This window comes from Oryza sativa, chromosome 5, assembly GCF_034140825.1.
Source record: "Oryza sativa Japonica Group chromosome 5, ASM3414082v1".
Taxonomy (NCBI): Eukaryota; Viridiplantae; Streptophyta; class Magnoliopsida; order Poales; family Poaceae; genus Oryza; species Oryza sativa.
Genome location: NC_089039.1, coordinates 15,954,756 through 15,981,245, shown reverse-complemented (window position 1 = coordinate 15,981,245; position 26,490 = coordinate 15,954,756). Strand labels below are relative to the sequence as shown.

At 40.6% G+C, this 26,490-nt stretch overlaps 3 protein-coding genes across 4 annotated transcripts; 1 reads left to right on the top strand and 2 right to left on the bottom strand.

The window, feature by feature from the left end:
* Positions 1–918: 918 nt before the first annotated feature.
* Positions 919–2,611, bottom strand: LOC4338464 (protein LURP-one-related 7). 2 transcript variants are annotated; one of them, XM_015782459.3, is made up of 3 exons: positions 2,291–2,611; positions 1,276–1,488; positions 919–1,177 (listed from the first exon to the last, which is right to left on the bottom strand). In XM_015782459.3, the coding sequence occupies exons 1-3, from the start codon at positions 2,537–2,539 to the stop codon at positions 1,052–1,054; spliced, it is 588 nt and encodes a 195-aa protein (XP_015637945.1). In that variant the 5' UTR covers positions 2,540–2,611; the 3' UTR covers positions 919–1,051. The 2 variants fall into 2 exon arrangements, with proteins under 2 accessions (XP_015637945.1, XP_015637946.1); XM_015782460.3 differs by having other exon boundaries at positions 2,297–2,611.
* An 8,284-nt stretch (positions 2,612–10,895) lies between these two features.
* On the top strand, positions 10,896–18,224 carry LOC4338463 (TOM1-like protein 6). The gene is made up of 10 exons (XM_066310493.1): positions 10,896–11,148; positions 12,503–12,581; positions 12,670–12,768; positions 13,558–13,671; positions 14,539–14,708; positions 14,792–14,873; positions 15,082–15,167; positions 16,110–16,367; positions 16,451–17,484; positions 17,584–18,224. Exons 1-9 carry the CDS (start codon positions 11,042–11,044, stop codon positions 17,247–17,249), a joined length of 1,794 nt encoding a protein of 597 aa, XP_066166590.1. The 5' UTR covers positions 10,896–11,041; the 3' UTR covers positions 17,250–17,484; positions 17,584–18,224.
* Positions 17,726–25,084, bottom strand: LOC9268870 (protein NRT1/ PTR FAMILY 2.3). The gene is made up of 3 exons (XM_015784828.3): positions 24,480–25,084; positions 23,818–24,398; positions 17,726–18,731 (listed from the first exon to the last, which is right to left on the bottom strand). Exons 1-3 carry the CDS (start codon positions 24,822–24,824, stop codon positions 17,906–17,908), a joined length of 1,752 nt encoding a protein of 583 aa, XP_015640314.1. The 5' UTR covers positions 24,825–25,084; the 3' UTR covers positions 17,726–17,905.
* Between the last annotated feature and the right edge of the window lie 1,406 nt (positions 25,085–26,490).

Genomic DNA, 26,490 nt, shown 5'->3' with positions numbered 1-26,490 from the left:
GATCAAAGCTATAATCGGACGTAATAAAAATAATGTATCGTTTGGATGCATATGTACCAAACTTGTTTAACTATCCTGGCGAAGAACTCCATTGAATATATATACACAAGTCACAAGTTCTCAGAAGTCTGAGGACATCGGAGAAGATCCTTTTTTTAATCAAACTATGTTCTTGTTGTGGTCTAGTGCTCAAGGAGAAAATGGGGAAGATGGGGACTAGAACAGATGCCAACAACTGTTTGTTCCAGCAATCAACATGAAAATTTAATCAAGCATATTAATATTTATACAAATAAGAATGGCAATAGGAGATAACTTCTGGACTTACACTTGTGGAAAGAAGTAGATCATTTGCAGCAACTTTATGATATATGGGTTGTCATGGGCATTAGGCCGAGAGGCCAAAGGCCCACGTCCAGGTTAATGTAGCATCAGTTTTATGGATAAGACTAATGGGTCACTTTTTAGGGGTTAAATCTTGCCATCTAACATAATAATGGGATTGTATCTATTTTCGTTAGGCAATGAACTAATAAGTCTCTCCAATGGCTCCTTCTCAACATTCAATTCCTCCAAAATTCATGCGAAATTCCTCCAAACCGAATAGGGGAAGGTCCCTTCTCATCCCTACCTACAAGGGAATATGTAGATTCGGATCTACCATGGGGGGCGGCAAGACCCAAGCCCCCGCTACCGGTGTTGTAACTATAGAAGCCCCAATTAAGTTCCCACTAAAATTTTCTACCATACATCGATTAGAAGAGAGAGCTATAGATTTGTATAGTTTTTTTTAGCCCTTCCTGTTAGTTCTTCCAAGATCCGCCACAAATATGTAATTACCTAGCCAAACAACACACAGAAAAGCCACAATGCTTTTGACATTTACATCAGTGGGTTCAGTAAAGAGAATTTGCTGAATGACAGAAGAATGAGGCATCCATAATTCCATATTAAGGGCGTAAACAATCTGGTCAATAATAAAGAAAAATATATACAGGATTTATGCTGGCAGGAAGTTATCATTTCCTCAAAAAGGCATTCCGATTGTGTGTCATTTTTCCATAAAGAAGTTCATAACCATTGCCATGACAAGAAGTGTATCATTTCCTGGGTAAATGGTCACTCTAAACTTCCGTGTTGAATAGACAACCTTCTTGAGTTTATATAGGAGATTTGTCTGCACAAAGAAAAAAAAGAAGCACAACTGTAGCGCTAATCCGATAGACTGAAATATGTCCAAAGTTCAAACCATGGGTGAAACTTGTACACATTTACCTGAGAAACAATGGAGTCCCCACTTATTATTGTGCATGCTCTCCGGGATGTATTTCCTATGAGCCTGTAGCTTGCTTTCGTATCTTGAAAATTGCTTCTTGGTGGCATGAATACATGTACTTCATTTCGATTTGAACAAACTGATATTGATTTTGCCGTGTAAATTATGTCTTTATAATCCAAACTGTTTCCTCTGAATGCTTGCCACTCTCCCTGGAAAGACAATTTAGCACTTAATAATATACTCTAAGATATTCTACATCATGTTCGGAAAGTTCAAACAAAGTACCACTATGAAGAAACATGCACATTAACTTAAAAGAATATTTGTCATGCATCAGACATACCAGGCTACATCAATAACTAATGCACAAAAACTTTATTAGACAATGGAAAGAACCCGGCCTCTACACCCATTTTTAGATAATGAAAGGATGGCATATCTCAAATTTTGCAAAATTATAATGGCATGGTTCTAATTTTCCCTACATTTTACTAGGATGGTCTAATTGTAAGTTCTTCTATGATCTCCTAAGAAGAGAATTTTATGGGCTTTAAAATACTGTCCCGACTTAGACATTACACTCTTCACTGTTCCATTCACATCACAAGTTCGATAGCGTGTTCTTCCCTTCCCATCAGGACCATGTTCAGCTAACATGTCTCTTCATATGTAGTATTTCATTTGGTGAATTTACGATTCGATTTTCACCTCTCGTTCCTATGGAGTACGGATATTGAAATTTCTTGCTAAAATCAAGGAGATCGCAGAAACAATTGAACAACTAGTTTAGTTTTGATTTAAGCTCTAGAACCATCGTACTGCTAATTGAAATCCTCATTCTAACTGAATGTCTGAATGACACTATTTAGTAGATGTACGGAGCTGAAACGAAAAAATTTGGTCCAAGAAACCAAATTAACCTGTCCATGATGCAATCCTGCAACAAAACTAGGCAACCGATATTCCGATCCATTTCGAGGATAAATCCAAAAAAAAAAGACACACACACACCATCACCTCGCCGCTCCTCACGGTGACGAGAACACCACCGGCGGCGTCGAGCAGCGCCCTGCCCCCGCCCCCGCCACCGCCCGCCGCCGCCGCCGCCACGAACCGGAACGCGAGGCCGCCCGACGCGTCGCGCACCTCCATGTCGCCGCCGCCACCGAGCCGCCTCTTGACCACCGTGAAATCCACAGGTACGACGGGCGCCGCCGCCACCGGAACCGGCGGCGCCGCGCCGTCCGGCCGCCAGTCCATCCCCTCCCTCCCTCCCAACTCCCAAGAAGCACCAGGAAGGCGGGCGAGAGGGCAAGAATCAATATTCCGAATGGGAGAAAGAGAGAGAGAGAGAGATGGTTGGTCGGGTTAGGAAGGAAAGTTCGACGATTCGCCGGGGGGGGGGGGGGGGGGGGGCGACGCGGAGAGGGAGGAAGAAGAAGCGAAGAAGGAGACGCGCGGTGGAGTGGTTGATTAATTGCTGAGAGTCATAGCTAAGCTTTGGTGGCGTCAATCTTTGTTTATTTTCTGGGACTCTTTTAACTTCTATTTTTAAAAGTAAAACGATTACGCGCTTATTTATGCCAAAGTGGATATATGTGATGTTATTTTTTGGGCCTGTTTCGAAGGGTTTTAGATTTTGAGAATGGAATAGTGGGAATTATGAGAAGATGGTAATATACGGCCTGTTCACTTGGTAAATATTAAACACAATTCAACCATTGCCACCTTACCAAGCTCTGATCGTTATAATTTGGTATGGTTGATTTGGGCATCAAAATGAACAAACCTATAATTCACTCAATTGATTCTAACACTACATTTACTCAGATTATAGACAAAAAAAAACTAAATTGTTTGGGTTGTTTTTTTATTCTATGAAAAGCCAGAACTATCAAAAGCTCTACCAAACAGATCCTTTCGTCACGGCTAATCTAGCTGTCGTGTTCACGCCGATTAAATTGGCACGGCCAAGAAGATCTGATATAGAAATAAGTTTTGCTGTGGTTTATTATTGAAATTAAAAATAAAAAGCTCATCAAACATGAAAAACTCACAAGCGGAAGCATGACAGCGACCGCGTACACAATGCTTCTATCCCTTATTGTAGTGGAACAAGGAACATTCATTACCTCCCGCTCAACGGATGAACAGATTCTGTGGAAAAGGCGTTGATGCTCTTCGCTCAATGGTGAAGCGTACCAGGCCGGGGAGGAAGAGAGATGAGTTGTATAATGTTCATCTTAGCAGTTACAAGCACGCACAAAATCGGGAGATAAGAGCATCCCCAAGAGTTAATCTATATTTGATCCTCCAAATACTCATATAGAGTATCATAAAAAAATTTCTTATCCATATCCCTTCCAACTCCAACAGATCATCCATATTACATTATTCATATCCCATCATCCTATATTTTAGTAATATCTTCTAACTATCCATGGGGAGAGACACGCTATTTTTGGGCGTTCTCTCTCCGTGTTTGACGCATCCGCCACTTTAATTTGGCGCCCTGGATGGCGCATCTCCTGGACCCTGTTTTTTTCGCTCCTATACGCCAAAATGCGGATGGAGTACGGGTAACGTATCACCTGGGGATGCTCTAAGTTGTAGAGAGCTACGTGCTCCTACTGACCACCAATGGCTAAGCAAATACTATCTCCGTTTGATATTATAAATTATTTTAACTCTTTTAACGTTTGATATTATAAATCATTTTAACTCTTTTAATTTTAGTTTGATTAAGTATATAAAAAATATAATAACATTTTCAATACAAAACAAATAAACTATCAAAGTATATTCAATGTTAGGTGTAATAAAATTAGTTTAGTGTTATAAGTGTTGCTATAAATTTTTATAAACCTAATTAAATTTTCAAGAAGATTTATAATATAAAACAGAGTTAAATTAGCCCTGCAAGAAATTAATTTACTTCAGTTTTCACTCATCGGACCCCTAAAAGTTTAATATTTCTACATGAGGTGATTCAATCGACTTCTGTAAAATTCCTCTGAAGTCCTTGCACTTAAAAAAATGTCGTAGGCCCTTCTTCGAAACGGATGATCTATAAAGAAAGTTTATAGGTATTAAATTCTATGGGATTTGTTTCGTGCAAGTTAGTCCTATGAAATTCCAAAAGCCCCAGGAATTTTGTAGGTGGAATGCTTTAATGAACCTAGAAAATTTTAACATGAAGTTAATCTCATAAGATTTTTTTTTCTTTCAATCATTATCACTCTCCGGATTCCTATTTTTACGGTTAATTACTTTCTACATCTACTACTATATCTAACAGATTTTTTTATGTGTTTACAACCTTGTTTCTTTAAAGAAAAACTTATGTATTGCTACTTTGGCGTTACCTGTTCATTAGTTGGTTGGGAGGAGCAAGGCTAGATCAGCGGTGAAAATTTTTATCGTGTCACATCGGATATACGGATACATATTTGAAGTATTAAACGTGGTCTAATAACAAAACAAATTACAGATTCCACATGTAAACTGCGAGACAAATTTATTAAGCATAATTAATCCGTCATTAGTAAATATTTACTGTAGCACCACATTATCAAATCATAGAGTAATTAGGCTTAAAATATTTGTCTCACAATTTATATGCAATCTGTGTAGTTAGTTTTTTTCTATATTTAATACTTGATGCATGTGTTCAAACATTCAATGTGATTGGGTGAAAAAACTTGGCAGGGATCTAAACTGCCCCTAACTTACTTCGACTTTATTGAACGCATACCATGGGGTTGTGATCACTTGGTTTGCACTTTGCAATCACCGCCATGCGCCAGCTATTGCCTATTAACCATTTGCTATACCAAAATTTTACTATTAGAAATGTTCTTTTGTTTTTTTTTCCCGTCCATCAACAAACAGAAAAAAAAAATCAATTTAACGCGTGAACTGAGATAGGGTTCCTTGTGGTGATGGTTCACATGTACATTGTACTTGTATTTTCTTAGGATTTAGTCTCAGGATTGAGGCCCGGTTTAGATGGCAAAATTTTATGTTTTGGGGTATCACGTCGGATATACGGATATATTTGAAATATTAAACATTGTCTAATAACAAAACAAATTACAGATTCCGCCAGGAAACTGCGAGACAAATTTATTCAGTCTAATTAATCCGTCATCAGCAAATGTTTATTGTAGCACCACATTGTCTAATCCTGGCGCAATTAGCCTCAAAAGATTCGTCTCGCAATTTACCCGTAAACTGTGTAATTGATTTTTTCCCACATTTAATGATCCATGCATGTGTCCAAATATTCGATGTGATGGGTGAAAAGTTTTTGTTTTGAAAACTAAACGGGGCCTGTGTTGTTTTGCAAAAGAAAAAAAGTTTCAGGATTTGAGTTGGACGTATGCCCACCTACCATAATTTCAGGATTTTATTATGGGACTGTCTATATATATGTTAACGAAAAATCTCACCTCCCATCTTTCGAATTTTAGACCGTTGGATATGTTTTAAGATTCGTGTAGAGCCCTTAACCCTAATTCTCCTCCTCATGTTCCCCTCCCCGTCACGCATTCCGCTGCCACCACCCCACCATGCCGCCACCCGCCTCACCGGCTAGCCGGAGGGCGTCACCCCTACCCCTCCCCCTCTCCGCTCTCTCCTTCCTCCTCGAGTTGTCGGAGGCAAGATACCTCCGCCACCAATGTCGGCCAACTACTCTCCTCCTGTCCTCCATCCCCATGGCTCTGACGCCTCACCGCCCACCGCTGGGCTGCCGCCTCCCACGGCCATCCCTCTAAAGCGGGCATGCTACCCTCACCCCAACCTAGGAACCTAACCCATGGGGTCCTCTGCTTGAGTCTAGGGTGTCGCCGGCGTCAGAGAAGAAGAGGAGGTTGTCAGGGTTGGAGGAAAAGGCCTGGAGCATAAATCGCGAAGCTCATCTGGCAGCCTAAAATCTGCAAGATTTAGCGATGCATTTTCTATCAGCAGAAGGTTAGCAATTTCATTTTATTATTTCTTTTTGCTGCAATGCTATCATTTTCCCAACTAATCCTGGCTTTTAATTTCCATGAATGGGCCTTAGTGAGCCGCACTGGTGGAGAGATGGTTTGTAGTTCCGGTTGGCAACCCCTTTGTAGTCCCGGATTTCTAATCGGGACTACGAATCCGGGACTAAAGATCTGTGTTACCAACCGGGACTAAAGATAGCAGCACAGTCCCGATTGGTCACCATTTTTTTCTTTTTTTTTATTTTCATTGTTTCTTTCCAAATAGTTGCTGCTTCCCAAATCTCCTCAAATATCCCAAATATCCCCAAATCAAAGTATCATCCCTAAATCAATGAATCATTCACATCACAAATTCTCAAAAAACTACAACTCAAATTCTTAAAGAAATACATCACAGATCCAAACATCAAATACATCACACATCATATACATCACAGATCCAATGAATCATAAGTTCTTAGATCCAAATGTATCAAAAATTCGGGAAAAGAAAAAGAAAATTGTGCTTCCACAGAGGAGAGGGCGCCGCCGGCCGCCAGCTCCCGCCATCGCCGCGCTCCCTGCCGCCGCGGCCCGCTGCCAGCCGCCGCTCGCGGCCGCACTCCCTGCCGCCCGTGGCCAGCCGCCAGCCACCGCCCGCCGCCGCCCGCGGCTGCGCTCCCTGCCGCCGCCCGCGGCCGCGGTTCCTGCCACCCACGGCCCGCCACCCGCGGCCCGCCGCCAGCGCCGCCACCGCCCGGGCATGCTCTGGTAGAGGAGGAGGAGAAGGGAAGGAGAAAGGGGAGAGGAGAAGACTCTGTGGCATAATGCCAGATCCGATCTGAGTTGCTGTATATGAGAGCCAGGGAGTAGAGAGAGAGAGGAAGGGGATGGAACGATAAGATCAAGACTCTGTGCCGCGCGCGGGTGGTTTTATTTTTGGTCCCGGTTGATATAAACAACCGGGACTAAAAATCTATTTTTTAGTCCCAGTTGTTTATACCAACCGGGACTAAAGATAATTAGGGCCTGAATTCGACCCGGTGACTTTTTGAACCGGGACTAAAGATCATCTTTAGTCCCGGTTGGTGTTACCAACTGTTACCAACCGGAACTAAAGATTAAAATTTTTTTAATCGGGACTAAAAATCGTTTTTAGTCCCGGTTTTTAATGGAACCAGGACTATTGTAGAATTTGGTGGAGCGACCAAAGATGGTTTCTCCACCAGTGCCGGGTCTACTACAAATATGGCAGGCCAGTCTCTGATTGTGCCCTTTGTATGGTCCGGCCTATACATATACATATGGGCAGGGTCCAACAGGGTCCAAGGAACAACATCGTCTGTTTAATACGAATTCTATCTCTATTTGGTTTGCAAATGATAAAATACTAGTTAGTGTCCTCTGAAAATTACCCCTTTTTTTTGGTGTTTTACAGTCGCATCAAAGATCGCAAATTTTGCCTTTAAACATTGATAATTGATTTATCATAAATTAAATTCTTGATAGCTATAAAACAATATTATTGTATGAAAACATTTTGAAATACTATTGATAATTGATTTCTCACTTATCAAATTGTTCCTTTGCTATAAAAAACAATACTATTGTATGAAAGCACTTTGAAATGTAAATATATCGGTATAATTTTTATACGCCCGCTTGTATAAATTTGACTAATGATTATTAGTCAAAATTTATCAAGTTTAGCTTTTTAAAGAGTAACATACGTCATATAAAAAAAATCAATGAAGGGACTGTCCATACTTCTTAATTACTCTAACGTTGGTATAAATATGGCTACTAATCGCCAAACAAAGTTTTACACAGTTGGGCTCGTAGATTTTATCGGTTGCCCTCTTCGAGCAAAGGTAAATTTCTCTCCATTTTTTAAAGCCGCACCGACCTTTTGTCCATATCACTATCAAGAGCAAAAACCAAAGGTCCATATCGGCCACGTCGTCATCGCACAAGAAAAATACGGTAATGGGATTCTGAGTCAAACGCTTCAATTATGAAAGCTTCTTTTGTCTACTTGTGTATATATATGCTGAAATATGTTGACGTGGACAATCGGTGGGCGGTGGATGGTCAACTGATGGCACCTCACGCTCCATGGCCACATTATCCACTGTGGGTGGAATGATCACAAAATTATCCTGAGTAGGTGGACCCCACCAGAATGGTCACAGCCTCGCAGGTGCCAAGCTGACACAGGGAACCATTACAGCATGAACAGTGGTCTTGCCCAATCCAACACCGTGAATAGTGGTCTCAAACCTCCACGTTAGAGCTGAGCATTCATGACAGTAGGATCTGTGGTCTCGCGGCAACACGCGGGACCTGTAGAGGTCCCGGTTGCCTCATCATGCCTCATCTCGAGAGCTCTAGCTAAAGACACAGCTCATGGCCGTGCATTGGACAAGTTCGGAGCCCCACAATTTGCTTGGAAAAAAAGAGAAGTAGCAAGAGCCCAACTTGTCATGGTTATCGTCCCCTCTCTCCAACGTCGAGGTGACGTTGTCGCTCCCACCGCTACTAAGGTCTACCGTCAAGGCCATCACCGCTCCCCATCGCCGAGGAGTACTCATGCCGAGATCATTGTAGGTGCAAATCCAACAAACCTATGGCCGGATCCAATGAGTTCATAGCCCAGATCTGCTGCCTCTGTGGCCTCTCAACAACCACAAGAAGAGGAGGCAATGGGAGAAATATGTGGAGAAGCGGAGGAGAGGCCGACAATGGAAGAAAAGAGTGGCACCACGATGGATGGGGAGAAGGGGGAGAGGCAGTGCTGTGGTGATGGAAGAGGAGGTAGCGTTGCGGTGGCGGACAATGAGGTGGCACCGCTGTGAAAAGGGGATGTGGTTTCGAGGTCGGCGGCTGGTGGGAATAGAGAGAGGGTGGGGAAGAGATAGGAAAAGGTGGGAGAGGCTAATAGTGGGTCCGTGTGTAGGCTAGGTTATATATGTATTTCTTTTAATTGCTATAAGGTCCGAATATAAAAGTTCAAGTTGATTTTGTAATAAGAAATATCATAAGGGTTGAAAAAAAAGTAGAATCACATATGAGGGTTGTCTCTATTGTGGGCAATGTGGTATTTGTATGATCTTATCGTACATGGCGTGTGAGACGACTGCCTCCCCTACATCTCAAGCAGACAAATATATGTATCACCTGTTTTAATCAGAAAAAGAAAGTGTATCATTGATTCTACTCTTTTGGAAGGTAGAAAAGAAAACACGAGACCGACCCTAGATTTTTTTAAAACATTTTAGTGTTTGTAAAACTTATTTTAAAAAACTTATTAATTCAGAAATAAAATATATTTATCAGTGTCAGGATTATTGATGCCGATGTTTTATATCTCGACACCAATAACCTTAACACTCTCGTCCTTCGTGGTAACTAAGTCGCTGATGTGAAGAGGTTGATAAATTATGTTGAGAACCTATTTATAAAATATATTCTCTTGAAGAGGGTGAAAAATTAAAAGATGTGGTTTAAAATAGGCTATTTAGTGCAATCCTTTCTCATAGAAATATGTAAGAAAATATATTTACATTTTGAACTTTTTGAAGAAAAAGTTTGACACTATTCTCTTTGGCCTTACCCCTATACTCCCTCCGTCCCATAAAAAAATGAATCTAGAACCGTATGTAACATATTCTAGTACGATAAATCTGGATTTATGTATGTCCAGTTTCGTAGTATTAGGATGTGTCACATCCGGTATTAGGTTGGTTTTTTATTAGGTTGGTTTTTTATGGGACGAAAGTAGTATATCTCAGCTGCTAGGGAGGTCGACGTCAAGGTGTTACACCTCGACACTAGGATCAAAGGCTCCAAGAAAAAGATGTATCCCTAAATTAAATTTATCTAGTATCTATTTATAAAATAAGTCTAATAAAAAAATATGCACCAGCTATATAATAAAATAAAGAGTAAATTTCACAAAACTATAGATACTATGACCAAACTATCACAAAACTACATATTTAAGGAGTTGTATCACAAAACTGCATATTTAGCACCAAATTTATCACAAAACTATACATTTAAGATGAAGTGTTACAAAACTACACGTTTAGTAACTAAATTATCATAAAACTACGGGTTTAGAACCAATTTAATCACAAAGTAATAATATTTATAGCTCCACCATAACAATGGTGCTAGGGATTTAAACTCCAGAAGTTGTAATTTTGTGATAAGTTCAATATTAAATATGTATTTTTGTGATACTTAACCTAAAATATGCAGCTTTGTGATAAATTTGGTGCTAAATGTGTAGTTTTATGATACAACTCCTTAAATCTATAGTTTTATGATAATTTAGTCAAAATACCTTATAGTTTTATGAAATTTACTCTAAAATAAATACATAGTACTCTCTCCGTTGAGAATATAGAATACAGCAACCGAGATAGTGATCATATCGCCCGCACGGCCGCACCCAGGCAGCGGCAGTAGCAGCCAGAGCCGTCCGTTGTGTTGTGTGTCACCTTTCCGCGCCGCTTCGAGGCGCACGCCGCGTTGCGTAGGCAGCGGCAACGCATGCACAGTCACACACCCACACCCAAACAGAACAAAAACACACAGCACAGCAGCATCTTTAATACTCCCTCCGCCCCCCTCATTCCTTCGCTTCTCTCACCTGCTTGTTTGTTCGTCTCTCCCTCCCTCCCTCCCTCCGACTCGCACCGCACCCAGGCCCCAGCCCACGCGGGGTTCGGATTCCCTCCGCCGCCACCCGCGAGAGGGAGACGCCGGCGCCGGCGATCGGTGACCGATGGCGGCGGCGGCGGTGCGGGTAGACAAGGCCACGAGCGAGCTGCTGCTCGGCCCCGACTGGACCCTCAACATCGACATCTGCGACGCCGTCAACTCCGATCACGGGTGTGTCACTCCCCCCCTCCTCTCTCTCTCTCTCTCTCTCTCTCTCTCGATGATTTAGTTTTGAATTCTTGGTTCTCGTGCAACCCAAAATTATGGTGTGTAAATAATGGGAATGGAATCCTCTGCTTATTTGGATTTTGATCACGATGGATGGATAATTCAAGGAATAAGATAAGTGGGTTTATCTCTCTCTAATTACGATCGATATGCGTATTAGTGTTATTTTTTCTAAGGGCGTGGGTTGATGGGGCTTAAAGAATCGGTTCTTGGGTATGTGAAAAAACCAACGTTACCATCATCATCATCTGAAAATGTCTCGTGAGAAACGGGCGAAAGCAAATGATCAGAAGGGTGCCTTTTGCTCCACTCGTCGTCAAATCGCCAGAATTTTAGGATCTGATCGGTTACTCCTACTCTCATGATCAGTACTATTCAGTAGCACATCATCAGTATGTTCGTTTTTCTTCGTTTTTTCTTCTTTCTTTTTTGACTTTTGCTGTTGTGGAAAAGTTGCCCCTTGCTTGATCATGGCAAATACTGGATAGTACAGGCGGCGTGAACGATCATTTTGTCAACAGAAAACTTGAACTTCAAATATCGGTTCAACTAGCCCTTCTTTAATAGAACCCACAAATATAAAATCTGAGTCTTCCTTCTTTATACCTTTTCGGTCTAGTTCATTTTTGTGGATGGTTTCCTGTTACCAGTTCTCAATTTTTTTTTTTAAAAAATGCATATGCAACAGATAAACAAGTTGAGAACATACATGGCTTTTCCCCCTTTCAAGAATGATGCTCATACTTCAATGCAGCACCTGTTGTTTAGACTGAACCAGGTGTCAATCTAGACCCAACATAGGCACAGATGGACCATCTTAATCTAAATTACCTTCATCCTTTTGACATTATTCTTTTCCTTAAATATTAGAGAGACAGACAGGACCACTGAACCATGATACATGATAATGATATCTCTGGTTCCATGTCACGGCTAGCCAGCGAAGCTTAAGCGGTTGAGGATGCAGGGGAATCTGATTTCTGATATACAAATATGATACATGTGTGGAATAACTTGTGCGACTGACTTGACCAAACATCGCGTTGCTAATTCGTCATCAACAATAAGTTCCAAATTGTCAGGATTCAAAACTTCACCACTATAGTAGCTGAACCAATGTTGAGAAGTTCGGCTTATAATCTCAGTAGGAAACTCCAATAGGAATAGCTAATTGGCTATAGCTGTTCATGTTTGAATCCTTCTTTGGAGGCTTCACAATTGAAAGTACAAACAATACAAAATATCGTATATCAATGATATACTACAAGAGTAAATGGCTGAGTTTAAAATAATGCAGGCAAGCAAAAGAGGTGATTAAAGCTTTGAAGAAGCGTCTCCAGCACAAAAATTCAAAGGTTCAGTTTTTTGCTTTGACGGTATGCTTCCCTGCTTAAATAACCTTTATGTTCTCGAACGTCCTCTGTTATTTGTCTCTGTGAGAACACCATGCAATTGCTTTTGCAGCTATTGGAAACTCTAATGAAGAATTGTGGGGATCATGTGCATTCACAAGTTGTAGAGCGTGATATACTGCAGGAGATGATCAAAATTGTTAAGAAGAAGGTAACATTTTTTCCCTATGGCAATTTTGGGGTCATTTATCTACGCACCACTGTAATAAAATGCCACTTGATCTTTCACTGCCATGTGTTCCTACGGCCTTATACTAGTTTGTTGGGAATTTTCTGAATCAAGACATTCTTGGTGGTATCCATGTGAAATTCCTTTTCTTTGGTACATATATGGTTAAATGTTATAGCTGATGTGGCTTGATTCAACACCAAACCTGTCTATGAGATACATTGCTGTAATTTACATTTTGCAAGATGCATATAATCAGATTATAATTTTTTTATTCTTATCCAAAGTCTACATGAATACTTCCCCGCAAAATAAAGGTCTAAATGAATACTATTAAAATCACTCATCACATAGCTGCAAGACTTAGAAATAGTGATTTATCTCTGAGTTATTGAACAAGCAGGAACCGAATAGTCATGGGAGAATCATACTCCTTGAACTTTCAATTTTTCATGGGGAGCAAATATTCTTTTCAATAACATCGCATGATCTGTTTTTTATTTGGCGTTTTTATCCATTCATCTAATCTTTGCTCTCACAGGAAACTTTATACATGCTAATAATTTACTGTTGGGACCATTGGTAATAATATTTGGATAACTGAATCATCACATACAAACTAGATCTTTCTGAGACTTGAGGTCCTTAATTTGAAAGATCTTTCAGCCGGCTTATGCCGGCCCGACAAAAATAATTTTGAAGATCTTTTACTTTTAACTTTCTTCATTTCGCCATGCTGATCTAATTTTTTTTAGTCATGGCTGTTTTCAGACTGATATGCAGTTGAGGGACAAAATTCTAGTACTCCTTGAATCTTGGCAAGAAGCATTTGGTGGGAATGGTGGGAAGCATCCCCAGTACTACTGGGCATATGCTGAAATGAAGGTCTGTTCAATATGTCATGAACTGTTGTCATGCTACATGGGAATTATTTATGCTGCCTTTTAAAGGGATTCCTGTGACTACATTTTGATTTTAGATAACCTGCAGCTTGATGACTTGATTATTTAATTGTTATACTGTCAAATTTTAACCACAAGTGTAAAAGTTCAATGAGTTTATGGTACTAATACAATTAATGTTTGAGGTTAGTTTAACTTGGATTTTTCTTTGCACCTTCATTGTCTGGCTCCTGTCAGGATAACTATTTTGTGTGGTATTTATCATAAGTTAAACACATGATTAACTACCAAATGGACGACTTCATAAAATCTTTGAAATACATCCCTGTATGAAAAATACTTTTCATGACAACTAATAGTAGAATACTACAATTTTCTATAATAGCACTCAAAGTTAAAGAAGCTTGATTATGAGGAATCTAAAATTCCATACATGTATGAATAGATTTAGAATGAGTTAGAGACGACAACAGTTAGTTTCCTTATAAGATTGATTCATTTCCCTTGTCTAGGATTGTTTCTTAGGTGTCTAAGACAAGAGGGATAATGTGCATTATTATCAATCAAGGAATAATTGTTGATCCTTTTCTCAAAGTTCAATTATCAGCCTTTATGGTCCTATGTTCTCCATCCCTCCCCTTTAGCCATGCTATTATATGGCCATCTTTTGCACAATAGCTACCCTGATATGAACCAAGAGAGGATCCATGCTTTACAATTTGTTCATGTTTACAATATATATCAATATTATACCTATATGGAAACCTTCAGATAAATGAAGTTGTATCATTGTTCTATTCTATTCTGGAACATTATTTTCGCACAAATCAATGAGTATCTTTATCTGCAGAAATTGGGCTTGGAATTTCCTCGGCGATCACCTGATGCTGCACCAATACTTACTCCTCCAATCACACGCCCAACATCTTTGGAATCTTATCATCAACCAAGTTACGGAATGCCAGTTAATTCTTCCTCTAGATTTGATGAGGCAATGCCATCTAACGGGCCTTCCCTGAGGTGACATCATTTTAATATGTTTTATTAATGGAAATACTATTCCTTTTCTCTCCCATGTTGTATGACAATTAATTTTTCTTTAGTTCATCGGAGATGGAACGCATGTTAGGTGCTGTTGAACTATTAAGCGAGATGCTGAAAGCAGTGAATCCACATGATCGTGGGGTATGACATGTGATGTCTATTTGATGATTTCTTGTCCCTATTTTATTTTAATGTTAAAAAGGGTCATCGTTATTATCAGATCAACAGTTTCAGTTTTTTACTGTAGAATCCTTGGCTGCCATGTACCTTCCTTTTAACTTGGTGTTGAAGACCAAGTGATTTTTTTATTGCTCTTTTTCTGAAACTAAAAACCTTTTTGGCAATGTAGGCTGTCAACGATGAAATTATCACAGAGCTTGTGAAACAATGCCGGTCAGACCAGAAAAAGATAATAAGTTTGGTAACTTCATTAAGGTATATACTTCTATAAACACTCTGCCCTGCATATTTACTCTGTTATCTTTTCAGATTGGACAGTTCCATTGATTTGGTGATGTCATCTTTTGCTGTTAGGATGCTGGAAGTTGCTATTTGATTCCAAAGTAGAACTAACACACATGAATCTACCTACTTTAGAGTATAAATGTATGAAGCTAGGCGTGAATAAAATTTGATTGGTTTGCAATGCATACAAAGTGAGGAAAAGAACAGAGCAACATCTTAAAATCCTGGGTCTACAGAACATCTTCTAGCCATTTTGTTCATAAAAACCTGAAGGAGAATAGATAATAAAATTATTCTCATTCATGTATAAGATGGACTCTATACGATATTATATGGATCTAGTAGCCATGCGACTTGGTTAGATGAAGCTATGCATAATGGCTACGAAAAATTAAAAATTAAAAAGTTAAAAGTTGTGTATTGCTTGAAAGTTCTGCTGCATGAACTGAAAGCTTGTGACCTTATGACTCATTCATAAGAATATGATGTAACCTATTGAGTTTGCCTACAACAACAAGGCACCATAATTTCACTCAGTACTCACACACCCTTGGCCTGCTGCCAACCATGCTTCCCCAAATTCTAGCACTCGTTAAGCCTCTATTAGACTATTACCATGCCCCACCAGATTTTTAAGAGGGAGGGGTTCAGGTAACTATAAAACTGTATATTTAGTTTTCCTGCTGGAAGCCTGGGAGGTGTTGTTCCCACTTTTTTTTAGAGACATAAATATTCTCCAAGGAGATGATTTTACTTTTTTGTTTTGTTTAGAGATTTTTTAGGGATGTGGAAGAGGGAGGGAATAGAGAATGAGCCACCAGTTTCCTTTGAAAATTGTTTAAATATATACATTATTCTTTTTATTTTGGTGTTATTATCATTGTCTCAAGTTCATCTGCTGCATTATTACAGAGATGAGGAGCTCTTGGGCCAAGCTCTTGACTTGAATGATAGGATGCAGATTCTGCTTGGCAAACATGATGCAATTGCATCAGGTTCTCCTCTACCAGATGAAGAAACAGATATCATGAATGAATCATCAGCAGAAACAACTTCAACTCCAGTGGCAACAGGGGCTCCTCGAGCTGCAGTTGCTGCTATAGTACCAACTAATGTTTTCGATGAAGAGGAGGAAGATGAAGATGACGAGTTCTCTCAGCTCGCTCGCAGGTTGTTCTGATTGCCGACAATATTCTTGTTTCCTACCCATTTATCCTTGAAATCATCCAGACCTGAGTCAATCTTGTGATCAGGAATTCGAAATTCAGGTCTACAAATGCTGAGAGCACCCCTTCTGGCGTAGCAACATCTTTGTCGACCGCCCATGACGATGAGATAACAAGTTCAGGATCTTCTGGTACCTCTACAGTTTCACCACCTGTTCAAAGCCATGCATTGGCACTGCCTGATCCTCCAGCTCCTGTTAGAACTGCAGAAGAGCAAGTTATGAGTGACCTTCTTGCACTCACCATATCAAACCCTTCACCACCTCAAACTCCACCAACACCTGAAGCTACCACCACCATGAACCAAGGTGGCTCGCAAGCCAATGATCATCCACAACCTAGTTACTCAAACCAAGGACTTGCTGCTGCATCATACAACAGCTATGTTGCTCCTTGGGCTCAGCCTCAATGTCAAACTCCAGGCATTCAGCTTCAGCAGCATCAACAACCATCCCAGTCACAATTGCCCTACAACTCATCTCCCTACCCGCCACCGCCATGGGCATCGGAGGACACCGCCGAGTCCAACCCTTTCATTGCAGCTTCACTGAAGAACCAACCTACTTCCGCCTCGCCGGTTAATGTACCACTGAATTTGAGGCCTCTACAGCAATCAAATTCTTTCGGGGTTCCGCTTCGAAGTGCCGGGCCACAATCGCCGATAAACGGGAGCACTAAGCAACCGATGTCTGCAGGAGCTCGCAGGCCATCTTATGTTTCTTCTAACAAATACTTCGATGATCTGTTTGAGAAAAATGCTGATGGCAGCCTGATGAAGGTGGGCGGTAGCGTTGGTGGGGGCGCATCCTCGCCATACAAGACATAATTCTGAGATTTCTGACACAGGAATATTAAACTGTTGGGAGTAGTCTATCTGCGAACATTACTTTGCTTGTCTTGAGCTCTGATTTGTGGTCAGATTATCTGTGAAGATTTCTCTCGCCATGCCAGATTGATTTGGTTGGTGCTTCTGAAAGGCATGCTGGCCAGTTGATAAATAATTTATGCCAAAAAACAAGATATATAATGCATCAGTCTCTGTCATGGAGATTTCTTGAATGGTAAAACCTGACTTTATGCATCATAGAAGATATCATACTTAAGCGTTTTCTTTGTTTACTATATGGAAGTTTCAGTGTGCAATTTTACCCATGTTTCAGAAGAATCGCTGACCAGCAGAAGGTTCACACAATTCTGAACCGAGTCAGGCCATAGCCACAACAACTCTGCCCTTCCCAACATCTTCAGCAAAATTCGGAGATGGTAACCGTTGGAGCAGCATGATTCAGCCAGGCATGCAGATGAAGATCATAGGCAAATTAGCTTGCACAATTCTCCTCAACGAAGAAGATGGAAATACACTACCGATAATACATTGATCACACAACCTCTGTGATAGTATGATCTTGATCATGTCAGCAGTTTATTTTGTAATGTACAGAGCTCTGAAGATGTTCATGGTCATGGCAGCCATGGCTGTGTCTACTTGCCGAAGTTCTGGTACTTGTAGAGCTTGGCGCACGCGAGGTAGTACCCAAAGTTGATGGCGACGAGCACGGCGAGCAGCCAGTAGAGGTTCTCCAGCCTGGAGGCGTTCATGTTGTCCGGCAGCCACGCGGTGGCGCGGCGCACGGCGTCGACGAGCGCCGTGCTGAGGTAGAACCCGAGCGCGACGATCATGGCGACCATGCCCGACGCCGTGTTCTTGAGCGACGGCGGGAACTCCTGGTAGTAGAGCGTCACCTGCGCCGGGAAGTGGAACGCCTCGCCGGCGCCGGACAGCGCGAACGGCAGCACCAGCCACGCCGCCGGCAGCGGCGACACCCACGCCGGGTCGTCCCGCGCCGCCTCGCCGTGGGCGCGCACGGTGGCGAGGCGGCGGCGCTCGACGGCGGCCGACGCGGCCATGCTCAGCACGGTCAGCACGTGGCCCACGCCGATCCGCTGCAGCGGCGTCGGGGCGCGGCGGCCGCCGGTGAGCGCGCGCCACAGCGGGAGGAGCGCGCGGTCGATGAGGCCGAGGGAGACGACGACGGCGACGAAGGAGGAGACGACCATGGAGGCCGCCGGGACGTGGAAGCGGCCGATGGCGCGGTCCATGGCGAGCGCCTGGAGGACGGTGAAGTTGAGCTGCACGCCGATGGAGATGCTGAGGAAGATGGAGGAGCTCCACAGCGGCAGGATGCGGAGCACCGCCTTGAGGTCCTCCACCTGCCGCACCGTGCACACCCGCCACGGCCGGAGCGGCGCCGCCGCGTCCGCCGCGTCCACGTCGCCGTCGGTGATCACCGCGGCGCGGTTCAGGAAGCTGTGTGATGCATGCAGGTCGCGTCAGTTGTTCAAAGTGGTCGTCATTGTCAAGTCAGTGTTTCTACAGTACTAAATAAGTATCAAATCGGAGTGTGACCTACTCCCTCGGTAAAAGTAAAAAAAAAACTCAACTTATAGAGTTTAAATTTTAAATTTTGTAAAAAAAAACAAACTTCTACTATCCTACATACTCTCAGCACGCAAAATAAGAAGTTTATTTCTTTAATACCCTTTACATACCTATCACTCTTACTACTTTTTTCAATGATCAAAGCTATTTTAGTCATTCTCTATCTTTACTAATTTCACTAATTCTTTATTTTTAGAACGGAGGGAGCAAGTGGATTAGCTTCGAATAAAGTAATCTACTCTATCGTGTAGCAGAGCATGCATTATCATTTCCACTAATACTTTATTTTTAGGACGGAGGGAGCAAGTGGATTAGCTCCGAATAAAGTAATCTATCCTATCGTATAGCAGAGCATGCATTATCATTAAAAAGAAGTTTCTTAGTGGAAACGTGAAGCTGATTCTAAATTTTAGGATTATCTTTTAAGAATAATTAACTTTAGGGGTAGTGGTTTTAATTGCCAATATCAATTTTCCTGATTGCTAGTATAACTAAACACGCAAAACACTATATCGAATTATTCCTAAAAATCTAATTTGAAAGTTTCAAAATCATCTTCAGTTCTGTAGAGCAAACAAACATATTAATTTTGATATGGTTGGTATGTCGTTCTCAAATTTGTCACATCGTACGAAATGGTTGCATCTTCGTGTACATGTTATTTAATTTTCGAATGGAAGTCGTAGAAAAGGAGACATGCAGCCCGTATATACGAAACGTTGTAACCTAATTTTTCGGTTTTTTTAGTTAGACTATTTGTTAGTACTAATTTATCCTTGAGTTGCACTTGACAGTGCAGTTGCAAGAGGCACGCGGTTTTAACTCTTAGGTCCCACGCTCAATTCTCAACACACGTTCATAATTTCTTTTTAAAAAATATTTGTGTAGCTAGATAGGCTGTAATCTATACTTTGCACATTGTACATTCTCCCTCTCTTAATAAAATTCGATCAGCTTTAGTCAGCCCGGCGAAAAAAAAAGGCAGAAAAGCCAACTTTGTGAGGCGAGACTAATCAGTTCGATCTATCACCTAAAATTTCCAAGGCACTGACGTCTTGGTTGGAAAACAAAATCTAAAATTTTCGTGTCGTGATCCCCATATCGTTGGCTATGTAACAAGGCTCTTAGTAAAAAAATAGCTTATTCCACTAATTTGTCCATGTCATTTTTTGCTTTAAGGCTGTTGGAAATTCATAGTATTTGATTCGAAAGGACAACTAAAACACATAATCTACCCACTTTTCAGAGTGTAATAAAATAAATAAAATATCCAATTACAACGTGAATCAATACCATTATTTGAGTCCTTAAATTTGACATTGACATCGATCGGTGCTCTCTGCTCAGTGATAGTATTATATTTTAACCATTGTACACTTCCGTTAATTAATTTCGCCGGACCCCTCCCTTAAATAATTAATTAAATGAGCTGTACTGATTCAGACACCCCCAGTCACCACTATATATTCAAAACACGTCTTGGAGACGAGGACAGCAATTGATTATACACAGTAAGCTAGAATTAGTCCCGCACGTAAGGACCAAAATTGATATTTTTTGTGATAGCTAACAATACCTGTTAATTAATTACCTACTCTCTCACTCTAAAATAGTTGTCTTTATAAGATTTAAGTTTTATCCCAAAAATAATTGTTATAGTAGAGTACAACTTATCATATTAATCATCTGACAACCAAATATTCTCCCTATTCTATCATCAACCATCCTTCAACTCTCAATCATACATTATTTAAAAAGAGCACTATAGTCTTATTGTTTTAATCCTTAATCTACGCTAAATAAACATATAATAATAAGTATAATGGGACGGAGGGAGAGTACGTGATATGAGTGCGTGCGACACAGCTCTCAGTGACAATTTTGGCTACGAAATGTAAAAGTTGGGTAACTAGCGACAACTATAAGTACGTTTTGTCCCAAGTATTAAAGAGTTAGATCGGACTTACTCCCTCCGTCCCAAAAAAAAAAGACAAACCCTAGGTTTCCGTGACAACGTTTGACATCATATATGAAATTTTTTTATAATTAGTATTTTTATCGTTGTTAGATGATAAAACATGATTAATACTTTATGCGTGACTTATCTTTTTAATTTTTTTCATAATTTTTTCAAATAAGACGGACGGTCAAATGTTGATTACGGAAACCAGGGTTTGTCTTTTTTTTTGGAACGGAGGGAGCAGGACAAAACTAGAAAGAGAGAGATGGAAGGAGTAGCATTCACGGTTCTGAATTTTCGAACATTTAAAATGTATCAAGCAAAGATTTTCGAAAGCAATGGTGGCAGGTAGTACGTGCACATGCATATATATATATATATATATATATATATATATATATATATATATATATATATTATAAAAGAGAGAATTTTGGTGTTTCGGAATAAAGCACGGGTGGTCAGACTCACGATAGCTGGAATTTCGGCGTTTTGGAATAAATCCGATTTGCTGTGATGAACTTGCTGCATTATTAACTATATTCCGCCTTTTCTTGTTCTACCTTCCATCTTGTTCATATATCCCTGCCCTTTTTTAGCAACCGGCCATAAAATATTTTTTCTATGTAATGCACTAATCGTGAATCTCAAGATATATCATCGCAGTCTTTAGAGATATCCTATCTTATTATAAAGTTACAACAATTAAATACTAAAACTCAACGTGCAAAAATATCACATCATTATCTACTAACAATTATTATATCTTAAACATCATGGAAGTATGTTGTATTCTCTATAATTCTATAATTTTTTAGGTTTTAGAGCTTTAAAATATAAACATGTTAAATCATTATCCCACATAATTCACATAATATTTCAATATCTCTCTCCATCATTTTTATAATATCATATATACCTTTTTAGTTTATCCTCTCTTAGTTAATGTTATTTCTCTATCCTCTCATCAAGCCATATCATATCAATTGTTTTTAGCTATTATATGATTAATCTATGGTTCAAATTATCTTTTTTATTTTCTTTTCTCATTAAGTCATTATCATCTCAATTGTTTTTAGCCCTTAGATAATTAATCTATGGTCTAAATTATCTTCCTTCTTTCTTCTCTCATAAAGCCACATCATGTTACTTTTTCACTTGAATCATTATTCTATATACTATTTAAATTATCATAAATCATATCAACTTATGTGAGCTTATACTCCTATTGTTCAGAAGTATAGGGGATTTTGCTCCCTAGGTATGTCCAAAAATATAGTGGTTTTTTCTAAAAATACTTTACGCCGGTCGCCCGGTGCGGCGGGAGCCGGATCGGACACTCCCCCTGCGCGCCTCTCCCCCCACGTGCGTACTGTTGGACCCACCCACTTTTCTTTCATTTTTTCCACAAAAGATATTTCACCTAGTGTATTTACAATGTTTTACTATTTATAGATCTAATGTTGCAGTAAATTAAAATACTTTTTTGCAACAAAAAACCCACATATTTTGGAAACTCTCTTTTAAGGGAATTTGGTTTATTTTTTTCTACCAAAAATGTTTCACTTAGTGTACTCACAATGTTTCACTATGTATAGATCTAATGTTGCAGTGAACGAAATATTCCATTAAAAAAAACCCACATATTTTAGAAACCCCCTATTAAGAAAATATGATTTATTTTTTATTTCACCAAAAAATATTTCATCCGGTGTTTTTAGAAACCCCCACATATTTTTCTCCTCTCAAAGCAAGCAATGACTGCAGTGACCCATCAATCGGTTTTTGTCGGAAATAAAAAAAATACAGAGAACGTCCAGTAGTACTACTACTACACACCATCCATGTAAAAACTAAAAAAAAAAAATACAAAGAACGTTCTAGTACTACTTGTTTATGGTGCCAACGATGTTTTCTCAAACTACACGGATGTACCGCTTACTCTTTTTTAATTTGTACTATTTTAAACATAGTACCTTATATTCCTAGATGGGGAGAGCATTGTCTAACAATGCAACTCATTATTTCTACTTACTGTCATGTGTGGGGTTTTATCTAGTTTATGGGATATGGTATATGTTTACGTGTTTTTTATGGTGTGAATATGTGCATGTTTATACGAAGACGTACCATGTTTTTTTTTAAAAAAAAACATGTACAGTATTTAGCCGGTTCTCTGTATAATATTATCATAGCGTGCTGCTGTTTACCCTTTTGTACGTGTTAGAGAAGTTATGTATATGCCTTTGTTTAATTTAAAGCAAAGCTTATGTAACTTGTTTATTCTATTGTGTGCAAACTCTGCGATTTTGCTTTATTTCCTCCTTAATATAATGCGGTGAGCTCTCCTACGACCTCACGCCGGGGGCGCAAGGGGGGGGGGGGGGGGGGGCGGGGGCGTGAATTTTCAATATGAAAGATTTGAATTATCTCGTGAAAATCCTATAATATTAATTTCAAAGAAGAGCTTAGAAGTGAAAATTTTATTTTGACTTCAGAAATGATATATATATAAATATAATGAGAACGGACATATATATATGTCACGATTACTGGTCCATGCAGATCAATTAATCTTCCTTGGCACATGGTGTGTGTTTTTGGTGTCCAAATATGTATGCATAATAGCTATTAATTAGTAGTTGTTAAGCTACTATCCTACTTAATTATAATTACTTAAAAATGTCTTGCCTAACTAAGAGAAAGTTAGTACTCCCTCGATCTCATATTATAAGTTATTTTATTTTTTAATGAAAATTCTTAAGATTTGATAAAGTTTATAAAAAAATCAGCAACATATCTGCAACATCAAATTAATTAGTTCCATTAAATTTAGCATTAAAGATATTTTAATGCTAATATGTATGTTTTGTATTAAAATAGTAGTATATTTTTTTATAAACTTAATTAAACTTAAAAAGTTTATAATTTAATTAAGAAAAATGTCACTAATAATATGAAACGATAAAATGGTTTACTAAGTTAATTTCTTACCTAAAGCTGTCGCTTGGGGCGAAATTATTGTCGTCGCTCGGCTTGCCACCGTCGTCGTCACCGTCGCCGCTACGTGGGCCGTAGTAAAACTTCAAGTCGCCCGACGCCGCCGCCGCCGCCGCGACGTCGATCTTCCTCTTCCTCGCGGCGGCGACGACGACCCTGGCGATCCCCGTGAAGGGGCTCCCCCGCGCGGCGGGGCGGCGGTAGTAGCGCGCGCCGAGGAGCAGCGCGGCGAGGCCGGCGGCGGCGATGGTGGCGGCGAGGCCGAAGCCGAGCTCCCACGACACGGCGTCCTGGACGTAGACGAGCACGGTGGAGCCGAGCACGGCGGAGCCGTAGAAGAAGATGAAGTACCAGTTGAAGAAGACGTCGCGGTCGGCGGCGGCGTCGAACTGGTCGGCGCCCATGGTCGCCTGGTTGAACCGCGCCCCCGCCGAGCTCACGCACAGCAGGAACACCCCCGCGTACAGCACCGCCATCTGCCCCGCCGTCGCCGCCTCGCACGCCGTCGCCCCGGGCACGCACGCCGCCGGCCTCAGCCCCCGCACGCTCGCCGTTAGCGTGAACACCACCAACGCCTGCGCCGCGCGCCGGCCCGCGCATGGTCATCATTAGCTCGCACGGCACGACAACACGTCGAACACATGATGTGCACTTACCAGGACGGAGAAGACCATGGCGACGGCGACGACGGGGAAGCAGCCGAAGAAGGCGTCGGCGACGATGGCGCCGGCGACGGGGGCGACGCTGATGCAGCCGGAGACGATGGTGGAGATCTGCGCGGCGTCCACGCTGGGCACGTGGTACTCCTTCACCAGATACACCACCAGGTTGCCCATGGCGCCCGCCGACGACAGCCCGAACGCCAGCAGCGACACCGCCATGAAAGGGAACGTGATCCACCCGCCCTTCTTCCTCCTCCCCCCCTCCTCCTCCGGCCGCCGCAGCGACTCGCCGTCGACGGCGACGGCGGCGCCGCCGGCCCGAGACCTCTCCTCCTCCATGATCGATCGATCGATCTTGTTACAATGGCAACGATATATATGACTGATATATATAAGCTGCAATGAAAAATCAATAATATTATGGTGCAAATGAATTGATTAGTGAGATGGATTAATATAATAGTAGTGCATTGGCACGAGCGCACGTGGTCACTGAGAGTGGCAGCAGGGGGGAGCACTGTGCAAGGGGTAGTTAGGACAAAGATCCACACAGTGACAGTGTAGGTTGGCTATAATGATGAGCTGATCACGAATTAATTGGTTATTAACAGAGGAACGAGTTGGCCACCTATATACTATATCCCATGATCTTGGCGTTCAGCTGTCACTCACTGCTATAGCTACTATTCCTTCATGACCCATTATTATTTTTCTTCCTTTGTGAGGTTCATTTTCCTAGCTAGTATTATTTTAGTGCTATTAGTTCTTACTCACAATGTCACACAGTGACATTACTAGCTAGTCCTCTCATTTATCAGAAAGGTTATTGGAGAAAGTTAGATATAAATAATATATGAGTTGATAGTTTATACAGGGCTGCTCCAATCATTGGCACTTTAATTGGAACTGTTCCACCTGCCACCAAGTATAGGTGTATACGTATAGTACCACCGTATGTAGGATCTTAGTAGCAAGAAAAGCTTTATAGTATCCCGGGGTATAAACGAGATCCTAAAGTCAGATGTAGAATAAATAAAATAATTAGTATAATTTGGGATCAAAATTTTAATATGAACGCAGTAGCATAGCACAACAAACCTCATTAGTACCATTTGGGAAGGGCTATCGCCAACCGGCACTGCTATACCGGCACTGATAAGGAAAGTCACAATGTTTAAATTTTAGAACCAACACCAATCACTACTATGAAAGCTATTTTCACATGTGGTCAGACGCTTCTCCTGTCACTAATAAAGATCATAGAAATTTTTATGGGCGGGTAGTCAGCCGCCTGCATAGGCCTATTTTCGTAGATGGTTAGGTTAAGACGTATGCATGCGAAAATTAATCTTTGTAGGTGTCCCTAACTATATAGGGTCATCTGTGAAAATTCATTCCACCTTTGGCATATATAAATTATAGCCACATGTGTAATATTCACATCAATTTTATTTTTTCCTACCAAAATGTCTAGTAGTCCAATTTCATTTTAATAATATTATAATTTGTGGCCGGGATAGATAGTATTTATATACGTTCACGAAATAATACACACATATATTGTATGCGTGAAATAGTACAAAGTGTACTGTAATATACTTTCTTCAGCTATTTTTGATAGTCATATTTCATCTTGGTATACAGACCAAGGATAAATAATTCTACTTATCATCCATTTAAACATGCTACTCCCTCCATTTCAAATTGATCTACATATTTTATAGGTATACCAAGACCAAGAAAAGCTAATAACTCTCTCATACTATATTTACTCTAGCAACAAACTCAATGCATGCACCATCCCCACTATTTTCTAGCCAATAGCAAATCAAGATATTGCATTTTGGTTATAAATACTTGTGTTCATGCATGCATGCATCAATGTCCATTTACTCTAATGCACAAAGAACGAATAGACTTAATGAATGAACACAAATATGTAGATCATTTAGGAATTACCTAAAAAAATTATATGTACATCAATTTAGAATGGAGGGAGTACTAG